This window comes from Opisthocomus hoazin, chromosome 1 (genome assembly GCF_030867145.1).
Source record: "Opisthocomus hoazin isolate bOpiHoa1 chromosome 1, bOpiHoa1.hap1, whole genome shotgun sequence".
NCBI classification, from domain to species: Eukaryota; Metazoa; Chordata; class Aves; order Opisthocomiformes; family Opisthocomidae; genus Opisthocomus; species Opisthocomus hoazin.
In genome coordinates this window covers 26,247,654-26,262,986 of record NC_134414.1, presented here as the reverse complement: position 1 = coordinate 26,262,986, position 15,333 = coordinate 26,247,654, and the positions used below count along the sequence as shown (strand labels likewise).

The 15,333-nt window shown below is 49.5% G+C and overlaps 1 protein-coding gene across 1 annotated transcript; it reads right to left on the bottom strand.

The window, feature by feature from the left end:
* Positions 1 to 12,634: 12,634 nt before the first annotated feature.
* On the bottom strand, positions 12,635 to 15,333 carry RASL11A (RAS like family 11 member A). The gene is made up of 4 exons (XM_075428048.1): positions 15,173 to 15,333; positions 14,993 to 15,049; positions 14,816 to 14,895; positions 12,635 to 14,647 (listed from the first exon to the last, which is right to left on the bottom strand). The coding sequence occupies exons 1-4, from the start codon at positions 15,291 to 15,293 to the stop codon at positions 14,201 to 14,203; spliced, it is 705 nt and encodes a 234-aa protein (XP_075284163.1). The 5' UTR covers positions 15,294 to 15,333; the 3' UTR covers positions 12,635 to 14,200.

Sequence of the window (15,333 nt, the reverse complement as noted above, 5' to 3'; positions counted from 1 at the left end):
TTGCTTAAGCCTTCAAGCACAGCCCCAGAAAGACTAAACAAAGCTGTTGGTGTCCACAGTGAGCAACATTTTCTCCGAGCAGAAGGGATGAATCAAGGGGCTCAGCAATCCTGGAGGAAGAAAAGGGCAACAGGAAAGCAAGCAGGGTGATGCACAGTAACTCTCAGTTCCTTTCGCAAAGCACAGCTGGCCCCTGCCTGGAGCTCCCAGGAAGGTCCTCTCAAAAGCCTCAGATCCCAGGTTTCTATGAGCCGATGACTTCTGCTCACACTGCTTTCCCCAGCTCACTCCCACGGACTGCAGTGAGGTCAAGTGCACCCTCAGCAAGTTTGCCAATGACACCAAGCTGTTTGGTGCAGTCGACACACTGGAGGGAAGGGATGCCAACCAGAGGGACTTTGACAGGCTTGAGAGGTGGGCCTGTGAGAACCTCATGAGGTTCAACAAGGCCAAGTGCAAAGTTCTACACGAGTCAGGAAAATTCCAAGCACAAATACAGACTGGGAGGACAACGGATTGAGACCAGCCCTGAGAAGGACTTGGGGGTGCTAGTGGATGAGAAGCTCAACATGACCCAGCACTGTGTGCTGACATTCTAGAAGGGGCTGCATCAAAAGCAGCGTGGCCAGCAGATTGAGAGAGGTGATTCTGCCCTTCTGCTCTGCTCTGGTGAGACTCCACCCAGAGTCCTGCGTTCAGCTGTGGAGCCCTCAGCACAGGAAAGACATGGACCTGTTGGAGTGGGTCCAGAGGAGGGTCACAAAAATGATCTGAGGGATGGAGCACCTCTCCTACGAGGAAAGGCTGCGAGAGTTGGGGTTGTTCAGAGTGGAGAAGAGAAGGCTGCAGGGAGACCTTATTGCAGCCTTCCAGTACCTCAAGGGGCCTACAAGAGAGCTGGAGAGGGACTTTATACAAGGGCATGTAGTGATAGGACAAGTGGTAATGGCTTTAAACTGAAAGAGAATAGATTTACATTAGATCTTAGGAAGAAATTCTTTACTGTGCAGGTAGTGAGACATCGAACAGGTTGCCCAGAGAAGTTGTAGATGCCCCCTCCCTGGAATTGTTCAAGGCCAGGTTGGATGGAGCTTTGAGCAACCTGGTCTAGCAGAAAGTGCCCCTGCCCGTGGCAGGGAGGTTGGAACTAGATGACCTTTCAGGTCCCTTCAACCGAAACCGTTCTATGATTCATTCTATGATTCATTCATCCTATGATTTCTTTAAAGTACAGAAAAGCTGGAGAAGGGAGAAAATCACTGGAAGCCATCCTCCCTCCTTCCTTCTTCTATCTCCACATCAGTAGATTGACTTACAAATCATACAATTTGAAAAGCAAGCTTTGGAGCTCAGGATGCTGTCTCATTCTCTGAGCCTTCTCTGAGCCTGGGTATCACATTAGATCATAGCACATCACTTCTTTTCACGTGTGAAGGCTAGAAATTTGCCTTGAATGACAGCAGAGCTTCATCCCCAGGAACTGAGGGTTTTTAAGTAGAGGTCTATTTTTAGGCTAGACTAAACTAGCCTAGATTAGACTAGAGTAGACTATATCAGTTGGAAGGGACCTACAAGAGTCATCTAGTCCAAGTTGCACCATGGGACTTGTACTCTGAATGCAAAAATACGTAACATTGGAAATAATTTAGAAGAATTAATAAGAAAAGAAGTCTGGCTTGCCCTTGATTTCTGGTGAGGAAAGCTGCATTTTCTTGAGAGCAGCAGCAATGGCTACATGAATCTGTCTTTACCATTCAGGCAGGAGAAACACTCTTGGTATTTGTCAATAATAAAATCTTCTGTCAGTCCACCTGCTCATAGATAGATTATACAGAGTTTATGGTCAGGAGCAGAAAGGAAATATAAGAAATAGAAGAAATATAAGAAATACAAGAAATATAAGCTTTCTGAGTTTCCATTCACTTTGAGAGACCTTTCATTAAAGAATTTGCTGCTCTAAAGTGTCCTTAGGACAAAAACAGGTGTTGACAAACTGCAGGAGGCCTCCCGAGGGTTCCCCATTTTAAATGCTGTTTAAATGCTGTAAACTACCATAGCAGTTGTGTTGTAGCGTCCATACTTTCCTTGCTTGAGTACATGTCGTTATATGTACAATACTTACCCCACAAAAGAAACATCATCTTCCTTTCCCTCACCCTTTGCTGTGTGCAAAATACCATTCCAAAACTCGATCCCACCTTGTTTACAGTTTTGCAGCAAATCCTGAGTATTTACTGGGAACGAAAATAAAGCAGTGAACACCCGTGGGTTAATATTTTTACAAACCACTTTTGATGAGCTGTGAAACTGCAGATTGCACAACCTCACCAAGGAATAGTTTGACTTTGTTAGGATGTGTGGAAGTCTGGGGTTGGTTTTGCTTTTATCATGTCTGGGTTTAGCTAATTGGGGCAGAGATACTGATTTGTGACTCGGGATGGCAGCGAGTGTCCTTAACTGTGGCCCCTGTGGGGTAAACCTGACCTGCGGGAGGGCTGGAGAAGGGCGAATGTGACCAGATGCCACTGGTTTTCTTGGAGATGCACACACTGAAGTGAAGAGCTTCAGCCCAGCCTGCGCTAAATCTGTTGGGCAAGAGGAGGGTGGGTAGTGCAGGTAGGGGCAGCTCCTGCCCCCCACCCCTCGGAACCTCCCCGGGAGCCGAGCGGCACCCGGAGCCCCAGGACTTGCCTCTCCAGCAAGTACAGAGCTCTGCATCTCGCGTTTGATAATGATTGATGAGGTGGTTCAACGTTTCCATTGTATGCTGCTGAACTGGACATGGAGAAAGTGTCCTGACCACAGACCACAGCTCTGTTGCTTTTCCACAATGAGGAGACTGAAAAGGAGTTGCTATGAAGAATGGAAATTATGACAATTAAACCAGATTTCTGCTGGTATTTGCCGAGTGGTTCTCTAAATTAAGCCATTTAAAAATGTCCCTTGGCAGTGTCCAAGCCACAGCTGACGGTCATGCTTGAGGGCATGGGTTCCCCCCTAGCTGCTCCACCAGGAGGGTGCCAGATCCATCCCCCCCAGCAATAATCCAAACGCTGGTGGGAGGCAGCTGTGCCAGGGGGGACACTTGTTCTGGTTTATTTTTCCAGATCCCTTTCACGCTCAGCAGCGCACCCTCCCTGCACTTCGCTGGGTGCTCCAGTAAGGCTGGGTGATGGGTTGGTGGGCAGCCTTCAGCCACCCCAGGGGAGGATAATGGGGCCGTGTCTCCAAGGAGCTTGTATTCTTACAGGTACCCACTCACACAGCTCCATCATATTTCAAGCCATGAAGAGATGGGGCTCCTGACAGTGAAGGAACAAAATGTATTTCTCTAGCCCAGAAAATGGGAAGGTTGGGGAGGGACCTTGAAGACCTGGTTGTGTTGAGAAAGGAGCTGAAATGGGCAAAGACTCACAGCTGCACAAATCAGATGGTACACTGAAGAGATGATAAAAAGCTGGGGTAACAATGAGGTAACAATGACTGGAAACATGAGTAAGCAACAAAAAGGAGAGTGCAAGCATTGCTCATTCACTCTGGGATGAAATCAGAAAGGAGAAAGCTCAGCTGAAGCTTAGACTGGTTAGGGACAAAGACAAACATGCAAGGATATTACACGTATGTTAGCAGCAAAAGCAAATTTGGAGAAATTGTGGGTCCACTAGTGAATGTGGGAGACAACCCACTGACAGACGATAAGCAGAAGACCAAAGTATTCAACGCCTTTTTCGCATAGGTTTTCATTGACAGAGCCTATTCTCACACCTTACATGACCAGCATGATTTGGAAGGAGAGGGTCAATCAATAGCAGGAGCATTAAATGAGGGCCTGCCCAGAGAAGCTATGAGTATTCAGATCCAGATGGGATTCACCTGAGGCTGCTGATGTGACTTCATGGCTGCTGTCCATCATCAGAAACTCACGGTGGCCAGGGACAGCTCTGACAACTGGAAAGTCTTCCGCAGCATTTTCATGCAAAACCTGACCAAACATGAGTTGGATGAACAAACCGCTAGATGGACTGAAAATTAGCTGGACCGTTAGGTCAAAGAATAGCAATCGATGTTGTGATAGGCCATCTGGCAGCCGGTAATGAACAGAGGACCCCAGGGAATGACACGTAAGCTGATATTGTTCAATATTTTCATCAGTCACTAGGCTGATGACACAGAGGGCATTTTCAGCACATTTACAGATGGTAATAGATTCGAAGCAATGACATACATCTCAATTTGGAAGAGCTGGTAGGGCTTCAGTACAGAGGTACATTGAGAAATCTGGGACCTGGGTCAATAGAAACCCCTCAGAGTTCAACAGGAGCAGTGCAAACCCTGTGCTTTGATGTAGGATGGCATCCTACTGCCTATATAACAGCCATGCTGGAAAGGACCTGGGCTTTATTATGAGACCTCAGTGAGAATTTAATGTGATCCAGGCAAACCATACACTGGAGATGCATTAGAAGCAATGTGACTGGCAGTCACAGGGAGGGTAGTTATTATTCCCTTTCTACCTCGTGTTGGTGAGGCTGCCCCAGAAATGTTGTCCCATGTTGGGACCCACAGTTCAAGAGGTCATTGAGAACCCAGAGAAAGTCCACTGGAGTGCTTCTAAGATGATCAGTGGCCTAGAGTGCATGATCTGCAATGAGATGCTGAGGGACATGGGTTTGGATAGTCTCGCAAAGAGGTGGCTTAGGAGAGGAGACCCTGCACCTACGTGAAGGGGAATGGCAAAGACAATGGAGCCAAACTCACCACATTAATGGTGAGCTATACAGAAAAATTCTGGTCTTCACTGGAGTAAACAGTTTTGTCTCTTCAGGGGCCTGAAAGAGGATCATAACCTCTGTGGTGGACCTCTGACCACCCACTCCAGCTGACAGGTCACTGCCTAGCTCTGCCTTGGGTGAGCCCAGCCAGCTCCTGCTGAGCCAGTGCCTGGGCACTGCTCTGGGAACAGCTCATTCCCACAAGTTCTCCCCAAAAGACACGTATGGACAAGGTGGTGCTAGGTTCCTCCCACACGACTTTTAACAGCACCCTATTGGGCATTGCACCCTAAAACACCTCCACAAGCCTCATGCCACACCTTGTGGCATGCAAAGCACTGCATTATAAGAATGCTACCCTCAAGGGCTCAAACACAGCTCACGTATCATCTTGGATATTTTGAACTGCAGGAGAAAAAAAAAAAAGGGGGAAATTGTCATTAGAGACCTAAGTATCCCAGAAGGCCCAGAGGAGACCCAGGACTGAGGGCTTTTTCATGTAGAGCTGGCTAATCTAGCAACAGCTAGTTTTAAGCAGAGTGGGTACGGACCAGCCCACAGGGCCTTGGGGCTGGGATTTTGTCACCAGCCCTCTTTCAGCTGGCAGCATAGGCACAACTGTGGAAACTTAAGGTCGACTGCCAGGAGAAGCCTCCCCCATGGCTGTAAGTAACGTCCCTCAGCCCAGATCTCTACTAAGCTGGATGTTGAAGACCAGGGAGGGCACAAACAAAGGTGGAGCCCACCATGTTACCTCCACGTGAGTAAGAAGCTTTTACAATTATCGGTTTCCTTTGTACAGCTCAGAAGCAGGTGTCTGTGCAGCGTGGCAGGGAGCAGAAGTGACCTCTCTTTACCTCTCCTTCTCTGCTGTGTCCACGTGGAGATGGACCTGTGAAAGTGCCAGTTTTCTCCAATGTTTTCCCCTTACTGTGCAAGAGGATGATGCAGGCAGCAAGACAGCTCATTGCCCAGATTAAAATAGCTCCGTTCTGCTTCAGTTCTTGTTTATATTTTACCAGCTTTGTATCTGAACATCTTATTAACAAAGGCAAATGGACGATAGCATCTTCTAAGCAAGTTTGCTCAGAAATCCCTGAATCAATCAAAAGCCAGGGAAAACAGTTCATTGCATCTGATGCAGGAGTTCTTGGAATCTTAGCTATATTAGGCAATACCTCTTTGTTCACTCAAATTAGCCTAATTGCATGCATATTTATTTTCTGCTGTTCTATAGTACCTAGGCAAAATCAAAGTGGGCTGTTTCATTACTGAGGTGGCAATTTTGCATAAGAAATATGACCAGTTTTACATCAGACTAATAACACTATTCCATTATTCAAAACCAGAGCTAAAATTAGCAGACATCTCAACAACCAGAAGCATATGTTATCTTCCAGGTATGAGCCTGAATAAGCACAGACCTCTGCCTCCTATTAATAGCCCTTATTTCACAGAATGTTCGGGGTTGGAAGGGACCTCTGTGGGTCATCTAGTCCAACTCCCCTGCCAAAGCAGGGTCACCTAGAGCAGGCTGCACAGGACCTTGTCCAGGCGGGTCTTGAATAGCTCCAGAGAAGGAGACTCCACAGCCTCCCTGGGTAACGTGTTCCCAGGGAGGCTGTGGATCCCCCTTCTCTGTATAGGCTTTTCTACGCCAAGATCATTGGCGTGAGATAGGCGCATGAGACTCAGACTACCTCTTACATTTGTATCTTCATATTTAAATACTAAAAGAACTACAGAAGTCATGCTCCATCTGCATCCATTTGCTATGTGCTGGAAAACTACATAAGCCTCCATATCTGACATTTTATGTACCTTCTTAATAGCAAATCACTTCTGTACTTGATGGTACCTGTTTAAAGGAAAATGGAGTCAAACCCACCTGTAGAACTGCACCTGCTTGTGCTCACTCCAGAAGAACCACTGCTTTCCTGAGGTTCTCCTTTAAATGGTGTGGCCTCTTTCCCTCTGTTGGGTGGCCAAGGGATGGGGAACCCCTAGCACAGAGTAGGTGTGGTAGTTTATCTGCACATTCTAAATAACAGCCAAAGCCTTTTTGTGCAACAGCCACGAAATGGTCCATTAGGAGGTCTTTTAATAGGCCCTATGTGAGCAGCATTTGGACAGATGGAAAAATGCACTCTTGACCAATGCTGTGGTTTAAGCACTCTTAATCTACAGGGACATTGCCACTTGAATGGGATACTGGGCACCTCAAAGAGTGCAATAAACACAAATAAAGCTCGCTGTTTTAGCCTCTATACACTCTCTGAGACGTGAAGGGGTGAGCAAAAGGGTAAAAAAAAAATCATAGTTGTGGTATAAAATCCTGAAATGCCCCTCCTGCCTGTGCTGATGCAGCAGTCACTTCATGTCTAAAGCCTGGCCAGCATTTTCCCAACTCGGTTCAGAGGTGGATGGAGGAAATGTGGCTGCTCAAAGATGGTGAAGAGTGATGAAACACTAAATCTGGACCGTGGACTTGTGTCCTCACTGCTGGGGTGCACAGACCCGGGAGGGGCTGCCCAAGATGGGGCACCCTTCACCCAGGGTGGGCCCTCCCTGTGGAGCAGCAAAAATGGCCAGATGTGCCTCCTTCTCTTCATGGGCTGTAGAGGACACTTTGCTCCAAAGCTGCCAAGATATGTTAGTTCAGGTGAGGGGAGTCTCCTGGGCTGCTGGGCAAGGACCCAGGGCTAACTCCTGGGGGCTGGAGGGGCAGTTGCCCCCATCAACTGGCACTGGGCATCACAGGGTGGCAGCCAGGCCTTTTCCTCCCCAGCAGCTGAGCGCAGTCCATCTGTCTTCACCCAAATCAGCCTAATCACATCCCTATTTACTGCCTGCTGTTGTGTTACAGGCAGGCAGCACCTCCTTAGCTGCTTCAGATCTTAGGGGGCTGCCTATACCACGCTGCTGTTGCTGTGGTTTCTCCGTGATCTCTGCACTCCTCGGTCTTCTGCCAGTTCTATCAGGGTTAAAGCAACCTTTAGACTTCTTAATATTGAAAGAAACAGTACCAGCGGGAAGTCTGCTTGCTGAGTGTGGTTCAGATCAAACTATGTTCTTAAAGGCTCCTGGAAGGGTTCAGGACTGTGAGCCCCAGACAACAGACACGTGGATTTGCCTGTGCTGGGATTTGTTTGCAGGAGGGGAAGGAAGTATGCAGCTGCAGGACCGGAGTTTGTAATTCACCTTGCTGCCCCAGTCAGGGGAGAGTTTAATCCACTCTTCTCAGAGCTACACCCAAAAACAATATTTTCTGATATTGGCTTACCATCCCAAGGGGGGAAATTACTATGAAATGTTTACAGGGACCATTTGAAACCTGAGAAGAGGATGTTTTTAGTCGTGGGGAAAAAGCCAAATACCTTAGAAGAGAAATATTCCAGCTTTAAGAATTAATTACCGCTTCCCAGTAATGCAGGTTGACTATTAAGTAACCTTGCGCAATTTCCTGGACAGATACATTTTAATGGCAATATTGTGCACAGATCAAGAGCAAAATACAGTTCGCTGAACCATGACCCCTCAAGCCCGGATACGTGGGCAGATGCCTTTGCCCAAGCATTTGTCCAGCAAAGCCCAGAGGACAAGGCATGGGGCTAAAGCAGCCACCTATACACAGCAGCTCACACCATGAGGGACTCTGGGCGAGGGTTTCTCCCACGGGTGGTTATTTTCAGTCCGGGAAGGAAAGCATGGATAGTAAACAACCGAGTGCATTTTTAAGAACCCCAGTTGTAACATCTATGGAGCTCTATAATCATCATGCAAACGTTACTACACAGCTTTTTAGTTGTAAATAAAGTATCATAGGCCAGTGAAATGAATGTTCAATTTCTATATCCTAATTTTTCTTTTGGTAGTGGGAAGATAGTATATAACTGGTTATGTTCCGCAACGCACAATGTACAGTGGCACGAGTCACAATATGTATTTATGCTTCTTTCAGGCAAGAGCATCAAGCAATGAATGTAATAAGAAAAATCATAAAACAGTTATCTGAAAACCATTTTCAGTAAAAAGGTATTGCTTTCTCCTTCATTTTAGATAGGTGTAAAGAAGAGAGCAGTGGAAAAGCAAATCCGAGAATCAATGGGGTTTTCTGGAAGTCTGAATTGTCACTAATTACCCAAAATCCAAGCTGAGCTTGTGTTTTGTGAGCCATGCTCTAACTGATAGTAAGCTTTTCAGTGACATCACTCTGAAGGTCTCTCGGGAAGACAGGTCTTTGGAAAACTGCATGTACCTCAGTGCAGTGATGCAGCAACAGCATCGTCCCCGGAGATACTGCTACTAGAGGGACAACTGGCTTCGGATCCTGGGTTTAGGAGCAAGTGAAGAGATTCTGTTGCCTTACTGGTATGAATCGCCAATGGTCATTTCCTAAGTGCAACAACTGCTACAAAAGGTCCACTTTCCCTAAAGGACTTCATTCTGAATCTATTCAGGTCTTCCTAAATAAACAGCAACTCCAACAAAAGCTATTGAATTCCCCCAGAATTAAAATTATTTTATAGGAGGTCCAGGCATGAGATACCGATTTGTTTCTAGTCATCCATCCATCCATCCATCTGAGCCTCAACCACTTTTGCTCCCTGTCTGAAGCTGGAACCCCGCTCTTGCCCACAGCGTGAACACAGTCCATCTTGTCCACGGTCCTTCATATGAACAAACCACAGAAGTACAGCGTGGACCTGCAGCACTGACTATCACATATGCCGGGGGCCAGGTGCCTGTCAAGAGGGAGCGAGGAACCAGCCCAGGTCCAGGCTGCTCAAGCAGGGCAGAAAGCAAGGGGACATCCATAAAGTCTTTTGAAGAAAACACCCCTATCTCTGTCTAGGGATCTGCAGCTCCTGAGCTGAAGCACACGGAACAGGTTGGTGGCAGCAGCTTTTTTAAAATTCATGAAGTCTTAACGCATTACCAGATGATTTCAGTGCTGTGAGATAACTAGACAAAACAGCCCAACAGGGGGGAGATGCTGATGTAGTAGCAGCCATAATAGCGTGTGATGCTGCACGCATCTCTGCTTCTGAAAATCCACTCATCTATCTTGCCAGGGGAAATTGCTGTGATTCTGTTTCATAGTGGAGGTGGCAGGAAGAAGGAGGCAGACACATATTTTCCTGTGATGAAGGAGAAAGGCCAGGCCATGCCCCACTTCACCTCCTGAAGCCACCCTGGCCTCTGGGTGAAAGGCTTAGAGACTGGTGATGGCAAGTATTCAGTAGGGAGGGTGCAAATGGCCATGGTCTAAGAGAAACAAGGCTTTGGAGCTCCTCTGCTAGCAGTGAGAAATGGTTTTCCCTCCCTGCCCTGGTGTGCCCCTCTGTCCACTCGCCCAGAACTGAAGAAAATGCCAGGACAAAACAAGCTGGGAGCCAGCAGGCTCCTCCTGCTCTTTGCCTGTCAGCTCAGGGTCGCACGGGCTGAAAACTTCTGGGTGAAGGTAAATCTGTGCCAGCCAGGGAAAACTCTGACAAACAGCTGAAATGCCTGATTTATGTACCTGTACCGAAAGCATTACCTGGAACACCCCAGCTCAGCTGCTGCCTTAGGCTGGAGGCGGGTCGGAGCAGCCCTCCCTTGCTGCCATGGTTGTGCTTTGGCCAGTGCAATTCCCCGTTACATTCCTGAGAGGCCTCGTCCTGCTCCCAGCATGTGGCTGAGCCAGCCCGACAGTGTGGGGAGGGGATGGGAGGGTTTGCATCTCCACCTGAATGTGGGTGCCTGCGTAACGAGGGGCCTCTCTGTAGGTTCTTCCCATAGGAGAGAGATGGGGAAAATCTCTGCATTTACCTTCCTGCTCCTCCTGCCCATCTCTCCCCCTCGTGTGCCCGGCAGCCTCCTGCCCAACCTCTCTCCCTGTATCACCCTACTGCCAGGGCAGCTGCTGGTGGCTTTTAAAGGCTCATGGAAGGGCAGTGGGAGGCACCAGAGGTCGGGTGCCTATTGCTTTTTTTTGCCTGGCCTTTGATGACCATGGTGAGATGCAGAGAGGTCCAGTACAAGTCACCTGACCTTTTAGCATATTTTACACCCATGTATGAGCTGGATACCTTTAGCAACTTGCTCCGTGAAAATCTGTACCAGATGCACGAGCAGGAAATCAAGCTTCGTCATTTCCAAAGACAAAAGCTACAGTTTAAAAAATTACCAAAACCGTCTCATAGTGGTAATTTCTCATGGAAACAATTTGTTGTCCATGATTTCAGGATGGTGAAATGCTGCATAAACATCCCGCTTGTGATTTTTCAAACTCCCCTTCAAATTTCCACAGGAATGCCTGGCCTGTGTGGTGAGTTCAAGTCTGCCACTCCAATTTTCAAAAAGGGCAAGAAGGAGGACCCAGGGAACTACAGGCCGGTCAGCCTCACCTCCATCCCGGGAAAGGCGATGGAGCAACTCATTCTGGAAGTCATCAACAAGCAAGTGGAGGAAAAGAAGATTATCAGGAGTAGTCAACATGGATTCACCAAGGGGAAACCATGCTTGACCAGTCTGATAGCTTTCTATGATGGCATGACTGGCTGGGTAGATGAGGGGAGAGCAGTGGATGTTGTCTACCTAGACTTCAGAAAGGCTTCCGACACTGTCTCCCATAACATCCTCCTAGGGAAGCTCAGGAAGTGTGGGCTGGATGAGTGGTCGGTGAAGTGGATAGAGAACTGGCTGAATGGCAGAACTCAGAGGGTTGTCATCAGCGGCGCTGAGTCTAGTTGGAGGCTGGTAACTAGTGGTGTCCCCCAGGGGTCAGTACTGGGCCCAGTCTTGTTTAACTTCTTCATCAATGACCTGAAGAGTTAGAATGTACCCTCAGCAAGTTTGCTGATCATACAAAACTGGGAGGTGTGGTGGATACACTGGAAGGCTGTGCTGCCATTCAGCGTGACCTGGACAGGCTGGAGAGTTGGGCGCAGAAGAACCTGATGAAGTTCAACAAGGGCAAGTGCAGGGTCCTGCACCTGGGGAGGAACAACCCCATGCACCAGTACAGGCTTGGGGCGGACCTGCTGGAGAGCAGCTCTGCGGAGAGGGACCTGGGTGTCCTGGTGGACGACAGATTAACCATGAGCCAGCAGTGTGCCCTGGCTGCCAAGAAGGCCAATGGGATCCTAGGGTGCATTAAGAGGAGTGTGGCCAGTAGGTTGAGGGAGGTTCTCCTTCCCCTCTATACTGCCCTAGTGAGGCCCCATCTGGAGTACTGTGTCCAGTTCTGGACTCCTTACTTCAAGAAAGATGAGGAGCTACTGGAGAGAGTCCAGCGGAGGGCTACGAGGATGGTGAGGGGACTGGAGCATCTCTCCTATGAGGAAAGGCTGAAGGAGCTGGGCTTGTTTAGCCTGGAGAAAGCTGCCAGGGGACCTTATAAATGCCTACAAATCTCTTAAGGGTGGGTGTCAGGAAGATGGGGCCAGACTCTTTTCAGTGGTGCCCAGTGACAGGACAAGGGGCAATGGGCACAAACTGAAGCACAGGAAGGTCCACCTGAACATGAGGAAGACCTTCTTCCCCCTGAGGGTGACAGAGCACTGGAACAGGCTGCCCAGAGAGGCTGTGGAGTCTCCTTCTCTAAAGACATTCAAGACCTGCCTGGACAAGGTCCTGTGCAGCCTGCTGTAGGTGACCCTGCTTTGGCAGAGGGCTGGACTAGATGACCCACAGAGGTCCCTTCCAACCCTGACCATTCTGTGATTCTGCCAGGGATGTGCTCATTCTCGTTAATCCCGTCCCCCTGCTCCCCTTTGAGCCCCCAACCCAGAGTCCTGGGCCTGACAGAGCAAATCTCACAGTGAAGAAATACTTAAAATGTGTTTTAAACAGTACTTTTATTTGTCTAGGCTGTCACCATGCTTTTGCACTTCCATTAATTCAAGAGTTATAGACCCAGTTCGCAGTCCCAGTTTCAGTCTGGTCCTACAGGTCTGGAGCTGCCTCCCTTCAGCTCTCCCGCTCCTTTTGGTAGAGCAGCACAGGGCCTTCAGAGAGGAGACGTCCAGGCAGCATGCCCGGGCTGATGCTGTGCGTATGGCCCCGGATGGGGAAATAGTGCTGCTGGCATCCCACACCCTACCCAGTGATAAAAAGGGCTTCTGATGCTTCCTTGCAGAGCATCATCTTGCTCAGTCACCCCTCTCTTGATTACCACCATCATGAAGACTTTCATTTGCATATCAGGAGCGGAGGCGTCCCAGAAATTTTCAAGCCCTGGCAGTCAGAAACAACAGATACTGCCCACTAACTACAAGGGACTTACACAGCAGTTACCTGCCTTTCCTAACAACAGCAAGAAGAAAAGGCTCTTTGGACTTACGCTATGAAAATAAAACAATAATAAAAAAATCTTACTGGAGTCACATGTGAGCAGCAACAGCAAGTTTGCCCCTGTACAGATTACTCCACTTCCACTCTTTCTGCTCGGCATGGAGCAGAGCTTTGTTTTCTACCAGCACAACGCACATACTTCAGAGGCATATCTGAAGCGCAAAGCCCACCTTCCATGCTTAGGCATCCAGCAAACAGTTAACAAATAACATTCTGGTATGGTGTAGAGCTTATGTGACATAAAAGTGAAATGTCTAATCTGTTTCCAATGGCTACAGAATTGCCCTGGGGATGATAAACATGTGATTCCTTTTAAATGTAGCTATTTTCTGTTAAGAGAACCTATGCATCAGTCCTTCCTATCCCATACCTCCAGAGAAAGCAACAGCCATCCCACACACTCCTCTGCTGCGGATTGCTCAGCACTTTGTCCCACGGTAATCTGTAGGAGACACTCAGCCCTCCTGTTCAATGCTTTGGGCTCAGAAGATTAATTCTGCGCGACAGATCTCTAAAGCACATCAGAAATTGGAACTAATTCTTAACAGCTTATCATGGCTCAGGTGATTACAAGTGCAAGCAAAACAGCAGTTGGTGAGCGAGGAAAGTGATCCTATTGCAACTGGAATGCTTACAGACAGTTTTATATTTTCATGTTTAATAAAGCTTTTTTTTTTTCTCTCTCCATATAAAGCTTGCCACCAAAGGCTTTCCGAGCATTTTGTGAAGGTAGGTGGGGTGTCATATCTACATCATTTCCATTTTACAAAGAGGAAACTGAGGCCCCAAAAAAAGTCATTTGAGCAAAGTAAAACAGCAAATCCCAGCCCAATGCAGGAACGGAATCAAAACCTCCTGGCAGAAATCCCCAACTACCTCTATTTCGTTGCTATGCAGCATTTTTTTTGTGTGTGTGTAAAAATAACCCAACCAGTCAAACGAGAGAGAATGGCAAGGAAATCACGAGCTTCAACATACTTACTTCCATGCTGCTGGCATTAGTACAAAAATAAAGATTTTTATTAACCAGTTTACAAAAATAAAGTCTGTTAAGTCACGCAGGATCTCATCGGGGGGGGGACGGAGGTTTATTTGACTTTGGAAGACAAAGCCTGTTTGAAACGTCTCTTCAGGTCTTGCATGTTGGGAGACTTGGGCCGGGGGATGATGGACGACCGCCTCCTGTCCACGCTGCCGGCGTGCTGCAGTTTGCTGACCTCCTTGCAAAGATACTGGAAAACGTCGCAGACGCCCTGGGAGTCGTCGCTGGTGGAGATCTCCAAGAACAGGCTGCCCAGCTCGCTCGCCAGCCGCAGCCCCTCTTTCGCCTGCACTTGCCTGGCATGGAGGAGGTCCGCTTTGTTGCCCACTATGATGACGGGGGTCCTGGCGTCCGGGTGGACCTGGCGGATGTGCTGGTAGAGGGGTCGGACCGACTGGTAGCTGCTGCCGTCGGTGATGGAGTAGACCAGGAGGAAGCCCTCTGCCCACCTCACGCACCTGGACAGGGAGTCCAGCACCTGCACGCAGTCCTCCTGCACCCGCGGCACGACAGAGAGAGAGCACAGAGCCGTTAGCGCGTCGCGACAGCGTGAAGCCCGTGTCACGTGCAGCGCCGCGACAGGGTCCGGAGGGGGGTCCCGCCCCGCCGGAACCCGGAGCTCGAAGGCCGGGCCTTGGGGCGGGCCGAAGCGTCTCCCTACCTGGATGCACCCCGGCGTGTCCTGGATCTGCACGGCAACGTGGTCCCCCTCCAGCCGGACCAGCCGGGAGTAGAGGTTGCCTGCGGAGGGAAGAGCCGTCACCCACACGCCGGTGGGATGGGGGGGGGGGGGTGGACCCGCCGCCCGACCCCCCCCCGCCGCGCCTCGCCGGCTCACCTGTGTTGGGCTCGTAGTCCCCGATGAACCGCTTCGTCAGGAACCGCACGATCATGGCTGAAAGACGGAGCGGCCGCGTTAGGCGGGGCGGGCGGACAGGGCGCGGGCGGACAGGGGATGGGGACGGACAGAGAGGGGACGGACGGAGAGGGGACGGACCCGCCACCCCCCCACACTCACCGCTCTTGCCGACGCCGCGCGCGCCCAGCACCGCCAGGCGGAGCTGAGGGCCGAGCGGCCCCGGGGCGCACTCGGCGATGGGCGCCAGCAGGAAGGGCTGCGACATGCTCGGCAGGCGCATGGGAGGCACGGCACGGCACGGCACGGCACGGCACGGCACG